The sequence below is a fragment of the Myotis lucifugus genome, unplaced genomic scaffold, assembly GCF_000147115.1.
Source record: "Myotis lucifugus unplaced genomic scaffold, Myoluc2.0 scaffold_127, whole genome shotgun sequence".
Classification (NCBI taxonomy): Eukaryota; Metazoa; Chordata; class Mammalia; order Chiroptera; family Vespertilionidae; genus Myotis; species Myotis lucifugus.
Window position 1 is genome coordinate 285,456 of NW_005871175.1, and position 17,161 is coordinate 302,616.

The window sequence follows — 17,161 nt, forward strand, 5'->3', positions numbered from 1 at the left end:
TTCTATGGTTGCCAATTATCAAAAAAATTTATATAATGTGACACGGCCACCAGAGTTAAGTTAGGGTTTTTCAAAATGCTGACAATGCCAAGCTCAAAAGGTTCACCATCACTGATCTATGCAGTTACATATCCTTTATCCCCCCACATTTTAACTTCATTTATTTGGAAACACTAAGCCACCTAAAAATTAGAAAGTCAACCATGTACATATATGTTAACTAATTTTTTTTCTTTTTTTTAAACAGGTGAAAGTGCCAAGCTATAAACCTGAAGAATATATTAGTCTGCATAGCTAAACATAGTCATGGATAACTACTACCCTGTTCTTGCCTAATAACCAGTTTCTTTTCATCCAGTCCACTAACACCTTTGTTATATTCACCGACTTTACACAGAGATAACACATCAAGACTATCTACAAAAATTTATTACCTGTTTACAGAAGAAAAGCATGCATATCATCAAACAAAACAAATAAAATGCTTTTTGTCACAATGTAACACATATTTGTTATTTTTAAAAGTCGTTATCATAAAAAGACACAAAAGGCATTGATAAGTGTCTTGTTGAGAATCTTTTAAAAGAGCTAAACACTCATCATTCGAGGTGCAATACTCATAGACATAAGCTCTTGAAACAACAGTTTGCACGCATAAGGCATTCGCACCAAAGAAATCTGAAAGAAAGAAAAAGAAAGTAATTAGCAAAGTTATACTGAAATGAGCCCACTTCCCTAGCCCAGAAAAAGGTAAAGACTTGGTGCTGAAGATAAACAAAAAGATAGGCTGATACAACTCATTCTACTAACTTGGCCCAAGGTGATTCTTTCTCCTAGTAGGCTTTGGTATTTGACCCTTTCTGCCAGACATAAGCACCCTCCTGAAGCAAAAGGCTTTTTAAAAACCCACTTTTAAAAATTTCTTGTACAAGGCCTTTTCGAAAAAAATGAACAGCTTAGTGATATTACCACAGTAAAGTTTAAACTGATTTTTAGGGAAAAATCAAATTTTGTTTTTCTCATTTAAAACTAGGAATCTTACAGAGGCATGCTATTCAAAATTGTGAAAATGCCAATCTGTTCCATCACACTAAATCTGCCTGGGTAATTAGCCCAACATAGTTATATCCTAAACAGTTATCAACTGGCCAGAAAGTCTATACACACCTGGGTTTTATTCCGACAGCCCCTGCATTCATACGTATGGGTCCTGGTGTTAGCAATCGCCATTATTCCACAAAGATTGCAAACATGAACCTGATATGGATCTGATGCCTCAAACAGTCTTTCCCTTAAAAACTGGGCTGCCCCATGGGCAATCTGACAGTCTCGTTCCATTTCACCAAAACGCAGGCCACCATCCCTGTTAAGAGAAAAGCAGATTATTTTGTATTATTTTCTACTAGAGGCCTGGTGCACAAAATTCGTGCACAGGTAGGGTACCTAGGCCTGGCCGGCGATCAGGGCCAATCAAGTTCCCCGCCTCCCCACCTCCTCCTTCCCTCGCTACCCGCGCGCCTCCACCACACAGTTCCCCCAGCCTCCCGCCGCCTCCTTCCCTCACTCCCTCAGCACCCCGCCGCCGCCACTGATCACCCGCCATGTTCTGCACCACCCCCTGGTGGTCAGCAAACATCATAGCAAGCGATCGAGCTCCTATTCTCCCAATGGAACTCCCGAAGGGACACTTTGCATATTAGCCTTTTATATATATAGATATCAACAGCACCTTGACTAATAGCATAGGTAAAGAATGACATTAGTAAAGGAAAACTAGACTCTAATTTGTATATCCTAGCATTTTCTCTACATGTGGGGGAAGGGGAGAAGTCAATCAACTATTTAATGTGCATTAGAAGGTCCCCACATAGAGTAAACACATTAGATTCTCACATATACCATACTAGTGCAGTGGTCGGCAAACTGCGGCACGCGAGCCACATGCGGCTCTTTGGCCCCTTGAGTGTGGCTCTTCCACAAAATACCAACTTCTGCGCATGGGCCACGAAGTTTCAATCGCATTGTACGTGCGCGCCCTCATGTGGTATTTTGTGAACCAAGAATTGTCAACCAAATTCACAATCGACAATGACAGATCGAAACACGTGCATGTGATTGGCACAAGAGCTTGATATGTATCACGCATGCGCTAGTCAACTTAGCCTTTTATATATATACTAGAGGCCCAGTGCACGAAATTCGTGCATGGGAGGGGGTGTCCCTAAGCCCAGCCTACACCCTCTACAACCCAGGATCCCTCTCACAATCTGGAACCACTGGCTCCTAACCACCTCTGCCAGCCTGCCTGATGCCCCTAACTGCTCCCCTGCCAGCCTGATCCCCCTAACTGCCTAACAGCTCTCTCCTCCTGGCCTGATCCCCCTAACTGCCTAACTGCCACCTTCTCCCTTCTCCCTTAGCGCCGGCCTTCTCCCTTCTGCCTTCTCCTGCGGCGCCTTCTCCCGTGGCCTCTGCAAAAGGAACCGTAGTGCTGGACCAGCCCTCGCAGCCACGGCTGCAGGCCCTCGGCCCTTGCAGCCACTGTGGCTTTGTCTGGAAGGATGTCCAGAAGGACATCCAGAAGACATCTGGCCTAATTAGCATATTACCCTTTTATTAGTATGGATATAGAATAAACTTGCTTAATTAGACCTGCTTTCTGATGTAGCTAAATTTTTTCCATCCCAGGGAAGCACCCCAACTTCTCTTTCAGGTAATTGTCAGCAACACAGCAGTAAATATCAGCACAACACAGATTATTATTGTAGATCACGCAGGTAGAACAAAGGGTAAAATATTTAACTGCAGCAGTGTTTGACTATACAGTGGGGCCTTGACTTACGAGTTTAATTCGTTCCGTGACGGAGCTCGTAACTCAAATTACTCGTATGTCAAATCATTTAAGTGAACGAGTGAGACACGTGATGCTGGGCTGATGTTGTGGCGTTCACTGTGACGTTCGCTGCACCAACTAGTGGTGGGGTATCTGAAGCTGGCTCGTAACCCGAATTTTTTTTTTTTTTAATATATTTTATTGATTTTTTACAGAGAAGAAGGGAGAGGGATAGAGAGCCAGAACACTCGTAAGTCAAGGCCCCACTGTATTCTGCACAGTGAGAAAACCTGAAGTCATTTTTAAGGTCCACCATTTCTTACTTCTTTTCAGTTGAGTCAAATTTCTAAGCTTTCTAAAACTCCGTTTTCTGGCTAATCAAAAGAAAATAGGATTCCACCAAGTCTCCTATCTGCCTACTCCAGGACTTCTGTGAGGGTCAAATGAGATGAGGCATAAGAAAATGCTTCACAGACATTTGGTTAAAGTGTAAAATGTTTGCACCTGGCTATAAAGCAAGTCATCTTTCTGGGCTGAAGAAACTCCAAGGAGGCTAGTTGCTAGGGAAAGAAAGCTGGGCATTGCTATGTGACATCATTACCCAGCGCCCACAGCCACCGTTTCTGGGCTGGATTGGGCTGTGGACCGCATTTTGAGCCATGGGGTCTTGGGAGCGTCAGCTGTGATTTGGTGGGCTGTCACTCCAGGGTGGTGACGGGGCCTGTGTCCCACTTCAGGGAAGCCGAGTGTTGCTTTGTGGATGCCAGGTCCACGGTGCCGTTTCCCTGTAAATGGCCTGTGCACGTCACGGCAGCCCCTGCATTGAGCGTCTGCCCCCTGGTGGTCAGTGCGTGTCATAGCGACCAGTCAGACGGAGGGAGGGACACTTAGCATATTAGCCTTTTAATATATATAATTTTCCTCATAAAATACAATGAAGTACAGAGTCAAGTCTCATCATGCTATCACTTAACTTACTAGAATTCAACTCTGTACTCAAAAATGAATAATAAAATTTGATCTCAATAAAGTAGCTTTTCCATGAATGAGTCTCCCGGGTAATCAAGCCTGAAATGGTAACATTGCTGCTGGCAAAGGGAGTGGAAAGAATGAGTGAATGAGAGGTTTTCCCAGCATGGGAGTAAAATAAAATGCATTGTTCAGATCACCAGACAGGTGGATGGTAATGGCTTCCTTAGTACTCTTAATACACAAAAACATGAAATCAGTTGAGTTTCCACTGAGAAACAAATCACTGGTCAACTTTGAAGGATGCTAGATAACCAACTCATTAACTGGTTAATAAAAGGAAAGAAACAAACATTTATCTTGCCTTTACTATGTGAATTATGTCACTGACAATGAAGCAGCTCTCTTACCCGGGATCTACCCTCCATGGGCTGTCTGTTAAGGATCTGAATAGGCCCCCTAGCACGAGAATGAATCTTGTCATCCACCATATGCTTCAAACGCTGGTAATAAGTGGGGCCGATGAAAATTTGTGATGTGATTTTTCTACCAGTGAATCCATTGTACAAGACCTGAAACAGAGTTTGAAGCACAGACTTAAAAATATTAATAAACAAGTGCAAAAAATATATGTACATATACTGTATGATTCCATCTATATAAAAATCAAAACAGACAAAATAATCTATACTGTTAGATGTCAATAGAGTGGAGCAGGGGAGGTAGTTACTGGAGGGAGACACAAGAGGGGGCATCTATGCATAAAAGAGTTCTGGCAATTTAATTTTCAGGATGTGGTATGTTCACTTTGTGAAAATTCACCAAGCTATACATTTATAATTTGTAACATATTTGCAGTATATACTTCAATAAAAGGTTTAAATTCTTTAAGAATGAAACTACATTGATACAGCCATGTAAGCATACAAAAAAATAAGGGCCTGGCCAGTGTGGCTCACTGACTGAATGTCAACCTATGAACCTGGAGGTCATGATTTTATGCCAGGGTTGCAGGCTTGATCCCCAATAAGGGGCATGCAGGAGGCAGTCGATCAATGATGTTTCATCATTGATGTTTCTATCTCTCTCTCCTCTCCCTTCCTCTCTGAAATCAATAAAAACATGTTTTAAAAAAAGAAAAAGAAAAAAAGAACGAAACTACACACATACAAAAAAATACATAAGCGCAAACATACCTCATTTCCTCTGAGATGGTAGCCATAATCAGACAAAAGGTTAGAAATCTTCTGCACATTAACAGCATCATTAAATGGAGTGGCATCACCAATTTCACCCTTGTTAGCTGAAACCTTTATCAAAAAAAGTAATCTTTAAAAGGCTGCTTCCTTTTATTTCTCCTTAGAAATCTGTAAAAATCCTTTCTAGAAAAGAAAGGATTCTGAACTTTAAAAAATCTGTTATGGAAAGCTATAATATCATAGGTTCATTTTATTAACATAGTATTTATAACTAACTTACCTAAAAAATAAAAACTCAATTATAACTCTTCAAATAGGAAGCAATCCATGAGAACAGTTACAAAAAGAGAGACTCCCAAACACTTCCTATGGCTCAAGGAAAATACATTTTAATGCCCAAAATCCAAGTCCTCTACTTGTTAGGCTGCAGCCAATCTACTCTAACAAGATACGTAAAAATAGAAAAACCTCCACTGAAAGATGCACACACAGCTAATAATATAGCTATAAATTTAAGTTCTCGATGAACTAACCACCAATGAATTAACTCTTATCTATAGAAAAGAACCAATAAAAAGGGTAACCAACATATATATATGTGTGTGTGTACTGCTTTGATACAGTAAATTTTATAAAAATTCTGACTTAGCCATTACTACAAATTTTTGCAAAAAGAAAAAAGGCATAATTAATCATAAACAATTTGTGATTGGTTATGATTATGCCACATTAGCTTCTTCCAAAGTACCCTGAGTCAAATATAAGAGAAATCACCTATCAACATTTTGGAAAGAACATCAGTTTGGAACTCATATTCTTAAAGAAAACCTCTTACCTTCCCTTGAAGACATTCAATCAAGTGACCAATTGTCATACGAGAGGGGATGGCATGGGGATTTATGATGATATCAGGGGTGATTCCTTCGCAGGTGAAAGGCATATCCTATAAATGAATTTTTAAAAAGAATCTTAAACTTAAATCTCATAGCTATGGAACAAGAACTGATTCCTCTTATCTGAACTTTTATGTGTCCTAAATTCTGTTTAATACAGTATGTTCATGTACCTCGTCAACACTAAAATTAAAAGTCAAGCCTTTGCCTCCTTTGGGCTCTTAAGTTAAATCATTTGATTTAATAAAATGTTCAACGAAACTCTGGGTTAGGAGTGAGGCGGATAAAAAATACCTACCTCTTGTCTATACTGAATACCACAAGTACCCTTTTGACCATGTCGACTGGCAAATTTGTCTCCAATCTGTGGAATTCTAACAGAGCGTACCTGAATTCATATAAAATAGGTTAGTTAAGTCCATCTGGTTTACTTTCCATAAAAAGTAGTATGACAAAGCTATAATATGACAAAGCTATACTCACCCTTATTTTACAAAATTTATATCCTTCTTGGTTGAGAGTTACCATAACCTGGTCCACAATGCCTGTCTCACTAGTCCTGAGAAAAGTGCTACAGTCTCTCTTGGTATAGCGTCTGTTAGTGCTCTCCAGCTCATCTTCATTTTCAGGCAGGGTGACTGTTTTGCCTATAATAACATCATCTCCCGATACACGGACCCCGGGAGCTATCAGACCATCATCATCCAGCTTGTCATATATGGCATGCCTCATACCTACAAAGAAACAGAGATGGCATTTCTAGAATGGTACTACCACATAGAAAAGTATTTAAAATGTCACATAATCCTCTCCACAAAGATTAAGAACCCAATACATAAATCAATTCTAAGTCTGAGAAGTTCACAGGAATCTCTAACTCACCATGACCATCCTATATAATAAAACGCTAATATGCAAAAAGACCGAACAGTGGAACAACCGATCACTACGATGTGTGCTGACTACCAGGGGGCGTGCCCAGAACATGGCAAGAGTTGGCAGCAGGAGGCAGAGCGTGGAACATGGTGGGCATGGGCCGAAGCGGGGTGGTGGAGGTGAGCAGGGTCACCAGACCAAGGCAGGGCGCCAGTCGCTGTCATTGGGGCGAGCCTCTGGTGGTTACTGAAAATTCTATGCTCCCACACGCCACAGTCCCACCTGGCACTCGCACCTGCTGGCCCCAATTGCCTCTCAGGGCTTCTCCACCTCTCCACCCCCCGATTCTAAGGGGCTATCGGAGCCAGGGGCGCCTCTCGCACCCGCTGATAGCACCGGAGCCGCCGTTGGTACCCGCTGCTGGCACCCGGCACCAGCCTCGATCACTTGGAGCTGGCAGCGGGTGAAAGCGGCAGCTCTAGCACCGGCAGCAGGTGCAAGTGGCGGCTGCTGGCCCCGATAGCCCCTGAGGGCTTCTCCACCTCCCCCTACTTCTAAGGGGCGATCAGGGCAGCAGCCACCACTCACACCCACTGATGGTGCTGGCCCCACTCGTACCCGCTGCTGGCGCCGGCCCCAATCACTTTTTGCCATCAGCAGGCGTGAGTGAGGCTAGTGCCGTCAGCGTGTGGGAGCAGCGGCGGCAGGAGCGGGGCTGCCAGCAGACAGGGTACGGGGGGCTGTGGCGGGAGGGGCCAAGTGAGGGTGCAGCCGTTGGGCCAAGACCCACCCCTGTGCCCACCGCAGCCTCGTGGCCCATAGTTCCTTTCAAGGTGCACAAATTCGTGCACTGGGCCCCTAGTATAATACTCTTACCCTATATAATAAAAGGCTAATATGCTAAGTGTCCAGTTGTCCGTTCAATCAAAGCATAATATGCTAATGATATGCTAAGGCCACTCAACCACTTGCCATGACGTGCACTGACCACCAGGGGGCAGACTGTCGACTAGTTGAACAGTCGCTATGATGTGCACTGACCACTAGGGAGCAGATGCTCCAACCAGTAGGTTAGCTTGCTGCTGGGGTCTGGCCAATTGGGACTGAGCAAGACAGGCCGGACATGCTCTGGAGCCCTCCCGCGGTCCCTCCCTGGCTGGCCAACCTCCTGGGTCCATCCCTGGCTCCAATTGTGCACCAGTGGGGTCCCTTGGCCTGGCCTGCGCCCTCTCGCAATCCAGGACCCCTCGGGGGGATGTCGGAGAGCTGGTTTCGGCCCGATCCCGCAGGCCAGGCCCAGGGACCCCACTCATGCACAAATTTGTGCACCGGGCCCTCTAGTTCCAAATATTATAAACTATTCTGAACTCTAAAAAGCACTAGACTGAGCACTGAAAAATCAAATTCTCCATCTGCTGTGTGGCCGTCCTCTGACCTCTATATTACATGAGAAAATAGCTATGGCCTCTACACACATCCTCGCACAGAAATTTTGAATGTTATCTTATGTTAATCGGGGCACCAATTCACTATTATATAGAACCATCCCAGGAAATGGAGTAATAAGAAGATGCCTAGGGAAACAAAACCCACTTTACTTCATGCAATACTATTAGAAGTCAAAATTGAAGCAAAGATACCCCATTTCCCTAGGACATTCTATCCATAATACCATATACATATTTTTTAGGTGTCCATGAAAATAGTAACAACTACAAAAAAGAAGTTTGAGTTTTTAGAAAAAAAAAATGGCTAAGTATCCTCTCATTTATTTGTTAAATGTATACAAATACTGTGACTAGACAAATATGGTCACACCACAATGTGAAGAGAGGAGGGAGTTCCCATGCCAATACATAAACTGAGGGACTGGACACACACAGTACAAGTGAAAATGAAGCTGAGGTGTGTCCCATGATATCACACAACCTCTCTGATTTCCAAATACCCTCTTCAAAGCAGGATCTACCAGGACAGAAGAACTTGTATCAAGCCCACTCCTAGGTACAAAATATTTTGGCAAACACACATATTTTCTTAAATCTGAGTTCTAAGAATGACATAAAAACATACTCCCATGCCGCAAAAAATTAAAAGGGGGGCGGGGGGAACAAACCCCAGAAAAAGTAATTAGGAAAACCATGCTAAGTTAACTTTGAATTCCATAATTTAAATGCCAGTATCACTTACCCTGGCATGTTTCACGTGTAGGCTTCTCAAAAACTTCTTCTTGGTCAAATCCTTTTTGAGATTCCTGTTCTTTGTATGATCGATAGAAAACAGACCTAAAAAACACATAGTTCTGAAGGTAACTTCTATTTTCCTCTAATAATAGGACTAAGAATATAACAATAATTTTTACTTAATTGATAGTATTTGGGAAATAATCTAAATCATGAAAAGAGGTTAACAGTTATTTAACTATATTAAGGGTCAAAGTTAAGTCCTAAATGCTATCACATGGGTCATACATGTAGTACTTGACCCATAACCTGATCACAGCTGGAATTATATGTGAGAACAGGAAGGACCTAATGTCACTGAGTCCAACCTCCTACTCAAAATAAGAATCCTTCCATAGGACCTCCAGAGATGGTCACCCAGGATCTGTTCCAGTAGTGCAAATGAGACGTTTGTGACATATTAAACTATAATTTCACCTCTCTGGTCCTAGTGCTATCTCTGAAACCAAACACACACACACACACACACACACACACACACACACATCCATCCTCTTCTAAATTCCCAGTTTTTTAACCAATCTTCATATGCCGTGGATTTCAAATTGCTTGTTAATAAAATAACAGCATAACAGAAAAGAAGATTGAAAAGAAAACACATAGTAATTTTAAGTTATTTATGGTTCTAAGATTATAGGTTTATTTTTACTTCTTAGATGTTTCTATATTATCTAAATGCAAACATGTTATTTGCTTACAAAAGGGGTGGGGGTGGGGTCAAAATATTAGCATCTGAAAATCCTGAGCTACAGGAAGCAGTGTCTTTAGTTGTTCATGACCATCAACCAGGCCTTCCGCTTTCTGGAGTAAGGCATAGATTTCACCACACAAGCATGCCAGACTTCATGAACTGAGGCAAAAGGTTAGGTATCTTAACAGAAAAAAGGTTAGGTATCTTAACAGAAAAATTTATCTGCTGTCAGATCAAAATTTCTTCCAGCCTGACCTTCAAAATCACCAAAAAGTTTGAACATATAAAAGTCAAACCTATTTTTAGAGAAGTTTTTTTAATTAAAATATTAGTATGCTGACCTGAAAAAGCCTCGGTCTACAGCTGAACGATTCATGATAACGGAATCTTCTTGATTATATCCAGTGTATGATGCAATGGCCACAATTGAGTTGATACCTGTGGTGCATTGAAGAACAAACATTAAAGCATCATCTGGGAAACAAAGAAAAATTGCATCAATTTTATTTCACCATATTTGCCACAGATGTTATCACCATGGTAATTGTCAAAATTCACTCCTCATGGAATAGCAATCTGTGAGCAACCACTCTGATGGCTTAACGTTTAATATAAGCAAATCCTAAGAGCATTCATTCCCAATGTATCCTTTCTGATAATTAGTGATTATACATACAAGTTACCTCAGATTTATAAAGTATCTCCCCAAACCAAGTTACATGATTCTCAAAGTAATCCTGTGCCATAAAGAAGGTCTTGTTGTTATTCTCATTATCAGAAAGTACTAATTAAGTAATTTATGGGTGATCCAAGTTATAAAGCAATAAGCTGATTTCTGGTTTTCGATCTAACCTGGTACTACCTCTTTCCAGTGTTACACTGCTCCTAGATCCTCTCCCTATACCACCAAAAAAACGGTATTAGATCTTAGCCACCACAATCTTACTCTTAGTTGCTTTTGCCAAAACTACTTTTGATGAGACTGTAAAAAACAAGTATTCAAGAAGAAAAAAAGTTGAAAACACACTAGATTACAATATAAGGAATGATTATTCAATGTGGTTTCAATTAACATAATCCACATATTTGTGAATCATCAGATTTTCCAAAAATGAAAATACACTCTAAAGCTATAGTGAACATAATATCGTGACTTAAACATTTCAAATATGGAATAAAAACTATGACCACAGAATATAAAAAAACCAAAATCTGGATGACCGGATGTTCATATTATCTGAATTCTGAATAATCAATCTTTTATATTAGCTTCCTTAAAGCTAAATTCAATTTTCAAACAACCCACCCTTCATAGAATGACATACCATTCATTTACTCCTTTATGTGTACAGCAGGCATGTAAGTTTAAACAAGTGGAGTGCAGGGAAGGGGTGGCAGTGCTGCTGGTCTGGGTCTGAGACACTTTAGACACACTCCTCCAAGTCTCTAATTCCCAAACCAAACAAGAAACGGATTTGGAGAAAGAGATGTATGTAAAGGGCAGGTCCTCCTCCCTGAAAACTACATTTGCTCCTCAAAAGCTCTGGCTGCTATGGCATAGAAAGCGTTCCACCGGCTGTTTTACACACTGGCCCAAGGTAGCTGATTCCAGTTTGTTTTTAACCTGAATTCCTTCCTAACATTTTAAAAAGTAGATTCACACAAAAGCTGATTTCAAACTTTTTTTGAAAGATCAGATCTGATCAGATCACTGGGTCTGCACATACACATCACACCACAGCTGAAACTTAATAGGGCTAAACCCAATAGAAAGGCAAACCTCTCTCCACTCACCTACTACTCACCGATCTGGCCTAACCTTTTACAAATTTGAGATTGCAAACCCATTTAACAGATAACACTAAATACTTGTGCTAAATATAATCTTGTCTGCTCTCCAAGGAAAAAGGATCATAGAAACAAGAGCACATTTGTTATTCTGAGTGCCTCAATAGCTTGGTGTATTTACACTGGGAGCAGAAAAATATAGACTCCTCTGCTGAAGGAGGAAGGAGGCAGTGAAATTCTCCAACGGAAGGTTAGTGTCAGGGAAGCTGAGCCTTTCCTGGGAAAGGCCAGAGATAAAGCTCCCAGTAGCAGGCAGTCAAGAAGAGGTCAGAAAAGTCAAATAGTCACTTCTCAGGTGCGCAATAAAAGCTCCTCTTGAAATCTAAATTATTTCCTCCTCTAAGAACAATTTAGTAACATCCACGTTAGTCATCATCCTTTTGGATGCATTCTTTGGGAGAACTAGAATAATTTTAAGTTTCACACCATTAAGCAGCATAATGTAGGATTCTGGAAGTGAGGGTTCCTAAAAAGAATTGAGAATTTTCAGAAATCTCAGGGTCTGGGAAGAAATGATGTGATCCTACGAGATATGTGGCACTTGTGAAACGTGGCATGAGAAGACTTCCCCAGCATGTCCCTACGTTTCCATGGAGCAATGCTATGGCCACTCTTCTCCAGGTATGCAGCCTATGGTGCTCACTGTCTTGCCCTTGGGAGGCTTTTCTGCCTCGTGTGTGACAATCCCTAGATTGCCTGCACAGGCTACATCTACTACAGCCCAGGAGGCAACATCCTCCATCCTACAACCTTTATCCACGGTATTTAGGCAGGTATGAGATCAGCTAAATTTAGCTAAAAAACAGTGAGCTTCTGAATTATGTATCAAATAATTTTTCTTCACTTTTTTCTTCACTCAAAAGTCCAAAATCAAGAAGCAATGTAGTGAAGAGGAAAGAGCATAAGAAAGGGAGATGGCAGGGGTGGGGGTTTCAAGTCAAGGCCACATCTGGTCAAAAATGAAAAAAATAAGCCAGAGTTTAAATTCTGGATTTATATATTTAAGTGATGTAATTTTAGGCAAATAACCTTTCTGATCCTGTCTCCACATTTGTAAAACAGAGATGACATAACCACTACTATTACCGATCAACTAACATTTATTGCTCCCCTACTGCTAGGCACTAAGCTACGAGTTTCAAGTGGATTTAACCATTAAATCATCCCCAAAGCTTTATAATGTAGGTACTATTAACATTTTCATTTTGCAGGTGAAGAAACACCACAAAGCTTTTATGATGCTTAGAAATAACATGTGTAAAAGCACCCTGGATGGTGTTTCACACAAACTGAATGCTCAATAAATATTAATAACTTTGTTAAAAATATCTGTCAGCTCAAAGACTATATACATTTGAAATCTGGGATTGGAACCCACCTGCCAACCAAGTTCAAACACTTCCTGCCACTTTGTTCTCACCCACTTAAAGCCTCAGCTCTGAATCCCGACCCACTTTAAGTCAAGGTGAACTTCTGTCACAAGGATCTCTGCTCCCAGAAGGTATATTAGTAAATCAAGATAACAGTACTCTACAGGAATAGGAATGATACTAATCAAAAAGACATTCCTGCCCTAGCCGGTTTGGCTCAGTGGATAGAGCATCGGCCTGTGGATTCGATCCCCAGTAGGGGGCATGCAGGTGACAACCAATCAATGATTCATTGTTGATATTTCTATCTCTCTCTCCCTCTGAAATCAATAAAAATATATATTTTTTTAAAAAGACATTCCTTATGATAAACAGATTAGCCTATTCCCATTGGTCAAGGCTCAGAATTTAGCCACTGCCAGCTGGTGTGTTAGGCAGGGGCCAGATCCAATAATTCAGCCAGGATGGTCAGGAGATTGGATCCATCAGTACATTGAGCAAAGAAGTAAATACATTGAGGACAATAGGAGCCAGGCTTTTCACTGTCGGAGAATGCAGTCTAAAATAAACACTATGGTGTTGGATTGAGATGGGAGACACTAGTGTGAACTCACAACTCTTTGATATATCCTATATAATAAAAAGGTAATATGTAAATCAACCAAGCTGCAGAACAACCAGTCGCTATGACACACACTGACCACCAGGGGGCAGACGCTCGATGCAGGAGCTGCTCCCTGGTGGTCAGTGAGCTCCCACAGGGGGAGTGCTACTTAGCCAGAAGCCGGGCTCACGGCTGGCAAGTGCAGCAGTGGTGGTGGGAGCCTCTCCTGCCTCTGCGGCAGCATTAAACATGTCCAACCGACACCTCTCGGAATGAAAATGGCGCAGGCTGGACTGAGGGACCCCCCGTCACCCCTCTCCGCCTGCCCCCTGTGCACAAATGTTGTGCCCCAGGCCTCTAGTAAAGTTAAAAAATGAGAGAAGGCCTGGCCAGCATGGCTCAGTGGTTGAGCATTGACCTATGAACCAGGAGGTCATGGTTCAATTCCCAGTGAGTTCAATTCCCAGTCAGGACACATGCCAGTGTTGCAGGCTTGATCCCCAGTAGGGGGTGTATAGGAGGCAGCCGATTGATGATTCTCTCTCATCATTGATGTTTCTATCCCTCTTTCCCCCCCACCCCCTTCCTTTCTCTGAAATCAATAAAAACATTTTTTTTAAAAAATACAAAACAGGGTGTATATGGGCATATGCATATATATTTTTTCCTAGTTCTTTCAGCTGAGAGAACCTAGATGACATTCTAATAACATGGAGCGTACCTCACACCCAAATTCTGGTTTTTACATACTACCCTTACTAAAAGGAGAAATAGCTGAGTCCATATTTAGGGAAAGGAAAGCACAAGCTGAGGCAAAATGTAAGGAAGTAAGTACTTAAAGAATAATGAGGAAAAGAATAATGAGGAGTCATCTTGAAGATGCTCCCACTGGAAAATCTGGAACAATTTCAGCCTCCTAATGGGAGAAATGATGGAATTAGAAAATCGCCATTTGGCAGCAATCATGGTAAGCTAACAGCTGCAAGTTGGACAAGGAACAGGATATTTACATTGCCCCAAAGTATATCCTCACAAAAGATTTATTACATACTAAAAATATAAAATACTTTAACAAAAAGTGGAGAAACCTGACAGATACCATCTTGACCACATGATAAAAGTTAAAATCACTATGGGGCCTTCTGATATGATGCACTAAGAATACAGCATCGCTCCCATGCTAATTCTGCCAAAAATTCATAACCTGAATATAATTATGAGGGAAAAACAGTCAAACCCAATTTGAGAGAGAATGTACAAAGTAACTTGCCTGAACTCTTCAAAAACGTCAAGGTCATGAGACAAGGAAAGACTAAGGAACTGTTCCAGATTAAGCAGACAAAAGAGCCATGCAACTATTGCAATGCACAGTCCTAAATTAGATCCTAGACCAGGGGTGGGCAAACTTTTTGACTCGAGGGCCACAATGGGTTCTTAACACTTGGAGTGTGGGAAACGAGTTAAGTCGGCTCGCGTGAATTGCGCGTACTCCGCGGGAGCCGTCTTTAACTCGATTCATATAGATTTGCGGTGGAGTGCGGGAAACGTGTAAACTCGGGCCGATTGTAACTGCGTATTACCAAATATTTGTTTGTAATCCACCCTTTTGGTGGATGGAACAAAACCAAAAGACAGAGCCATCTTATATTTTGGCGGGAAATTCACCCGCACTCCAAGTGTTCAAATGGTTCAGAAAGAGAGGGAAAGGGGAAGAACAAGGCAAATATGGTAAAATGTGAACTAGGAGATCTGGATGAAGAGTATATAGGAGCTATTTGTACTAGTCTTACAACCTTTCTTTAAGTTTGAAATTATCTCAAAATAAAGGCTTTTAAAATAGATAACATGATTAAAGCATGAAATAATAACAGAACTGAAAGGCATATAGTTCCTACCAGCCATGCTCTCAACACTTCATCTCAGTACCAAAGGAACATTTTATTTCAAATCCAACCCTTCAGTTATATTTCTTTTCTTCTCTAGCTATAGAGAAACTAGTTATCTAAATGTTGAAGAAAACACAGCACTGTAAGCTCAACGATCTGAGTGTACTGTAGAAAACCTATCATTTTGTTTTTCTAGACAAGAGTAACCCCTTGTGGAGGACTTTAAAAATAAATCATTCTCGAACTTGTGAGAATCTGTTATCAAAATGTTAGATCCTTGATTGTAGTTAATAATTTAAAGTCACTACTTACAAGGCACACTTTATTAAATAAATAATGTTACCCCCAAAGACAAAATTCTGTTCATAATACTAACAAGACAATTGTGCCAAAGAACTATGCTGTCTCCTTTGATGTTCAACACTCTCATAGCCTTAAGCTTCTCTGCACCCTTTTGCCTGTTGTCCAGTCTCCTTGAGAATCTCCTCCGGCAAACTCCCGATTCTCCTCCTTATCAGCTACATCTCAAAACCTCTCTCCCGATTTCCTTTCCTGGTGCCTATATTCTGTCTGTCTCTGGCTGTATTCTAACTCTGAATTTAACCTCAGCAATTTCATAGTAATCTATAGTTACCATTAATAGATCAAAAACTTAACAGCTCTAGATTTGACTTTCTTTAAAACCATATTTGCAACTCACTATTGGAAGATCATTTCTTAGATACTCGTAGCAACTCAAAATCAACATGTCAAAAACTGAATTTATATTACCTCTATAACTTCTTCCTTCTACTACTGTGCTCCAATTTTATTAATAGTACCTCTCTCTCCTTGCTCACCCACGCCAGGAACCACCTCTTCATTGTTCCACATCCACCCAGTCAACAAGTCCTATCAAGTGTATTCTAACATGTATCACCCCTTAGTCTTTTTCATTTCTTTAGGACCTTATCATTTCTCACTTAGACCTCTGTGCTAATACTGTATCTGACTCTGATCTACTCTCAGACGAGTGCCACATGATATTCCTAATAAAAAATTCTAATTGTATTACTTCTTTGCTCAAAAAGGTCTTCATTCTCCAAATGAAATTCAACCTGCTCTCCTGCACACTGTGAGACCAAGCTTTACTCACATGCACTTACACTGCAGTCATATTAAAAGGACACGACTACTGACTGTCCCCAGGTCTCATGTGTTCCTGGATCTAGGTCCTGCTGAAACCTTCTCTCAAATTCAAATATCCTTTCATCAACTTTAGTCTGAAATGCTACCTTCCCCATGAAATTGGCTCTACACTTTCAACAAGAATACACCATTTCCTTCCTCTGTGCTACCAAAGGACCCTATACCTCCGTCATAACACTTCTGACATGTTTACATTTTTATTTAATTGTGTTCATGTTTCCCACCACATTATAAATTCCATGGAAAAAGAAACTGTGTCATATGTATTTTATTAACCTTCCCAAGCACCCAGAAAAGTGCCTTAAGCATGACAGGAACTTAAAAAATGTAGAACAAAACCAAACATACCTGCTGGCAGCTCTCTAAATCGCAGATATTCCATAGACCGTGTAGTCACAAGCGGTTTTTGAGGATAATAGAGAACATGGGCCAATGTATCCATACGGACGTGAAAGTTGGTGATATAAACTCCCATGGCCTGCTTACCCATAGCAGACTGGTATGTGTTTCTAGGAGACTAAAGGTAGAAATGACAACAGAATCAATAAAAATGTAATTACT

General features: G+C 41.1%; 2 protein-coding genes across 7 annotated transcripts in view; one reads left to right on the forward strand and one right to left on the reverse strand.

Annotated features, from left to right (window-relative positions):
- Positions 1-502, forward strand: part of IGFBP7 (insulin like growth factor binding protein 7) — a 29,577-nt gene extending 29,075 nt beyond the window's left edge. The window contains exon 5 of the mRNA XM_006093979.3: positions 248-502. Within this exon, the coding sequence (XP_006094041.3) occupies positions 248-267 (20 nt within the window). The 3' untranslated portion in view covers positions 268-502. The remainder of the gene's footprint in view (positions 1-247) is intronic.
- Positions 412-17,161, reverse strand: part of POLR2B (RNA polymerase II subunit B) — a 50,621-nt gene continuing 33,871 nt past the window's right edge. For 3 of the 6 annotated variants that reach the window (XM_023758295.1, XM_014460166.2, XM_014460168.2), the window contains 10 exons: positions 16,949-17,117; positions 10,046-10,178; positions 8,961-9,055; positions 6,378-6,628; positions 6,193-6,282; positions 5,837-5,944; positions 4,999-5,112; positions 4,213-4,374; positions 1,168-1,362; positions 412-678 (listed from right to left, as the gene is read on the reverse strand). In XM_023758295.1, the coding sequence (XP_023614063.1) occupies positions 589-678; positions 1,168-1,362; positions 4,213-4,374; positions 4,999-5,112; positions 5,837-5,944; positions 6,193-6,282; positions 6,378-6,628; positions 8,961-9,055; positions 10,046-10,178; positions 16,949-17,117 (1,407 nt within the window). In that variant the 3' untranslated portion in view covers positions 412-588. The remainder of the gene's footprint in view (positions 679-1,167; positions 1,363-4,212; positions 4,375-4,998; positions 5,113-5,836; positions 5,945-6,192; positions 6,283-6,377; positions 6,629-8,960; positions 9,056-10,045; positions 10,179-16,948; positions 17,118-17,161) is intronic. The other 3 variants (XM_014460167.2, XM_014460169.2, XM_023758294.1) reach the window with 2 other exon arrangements.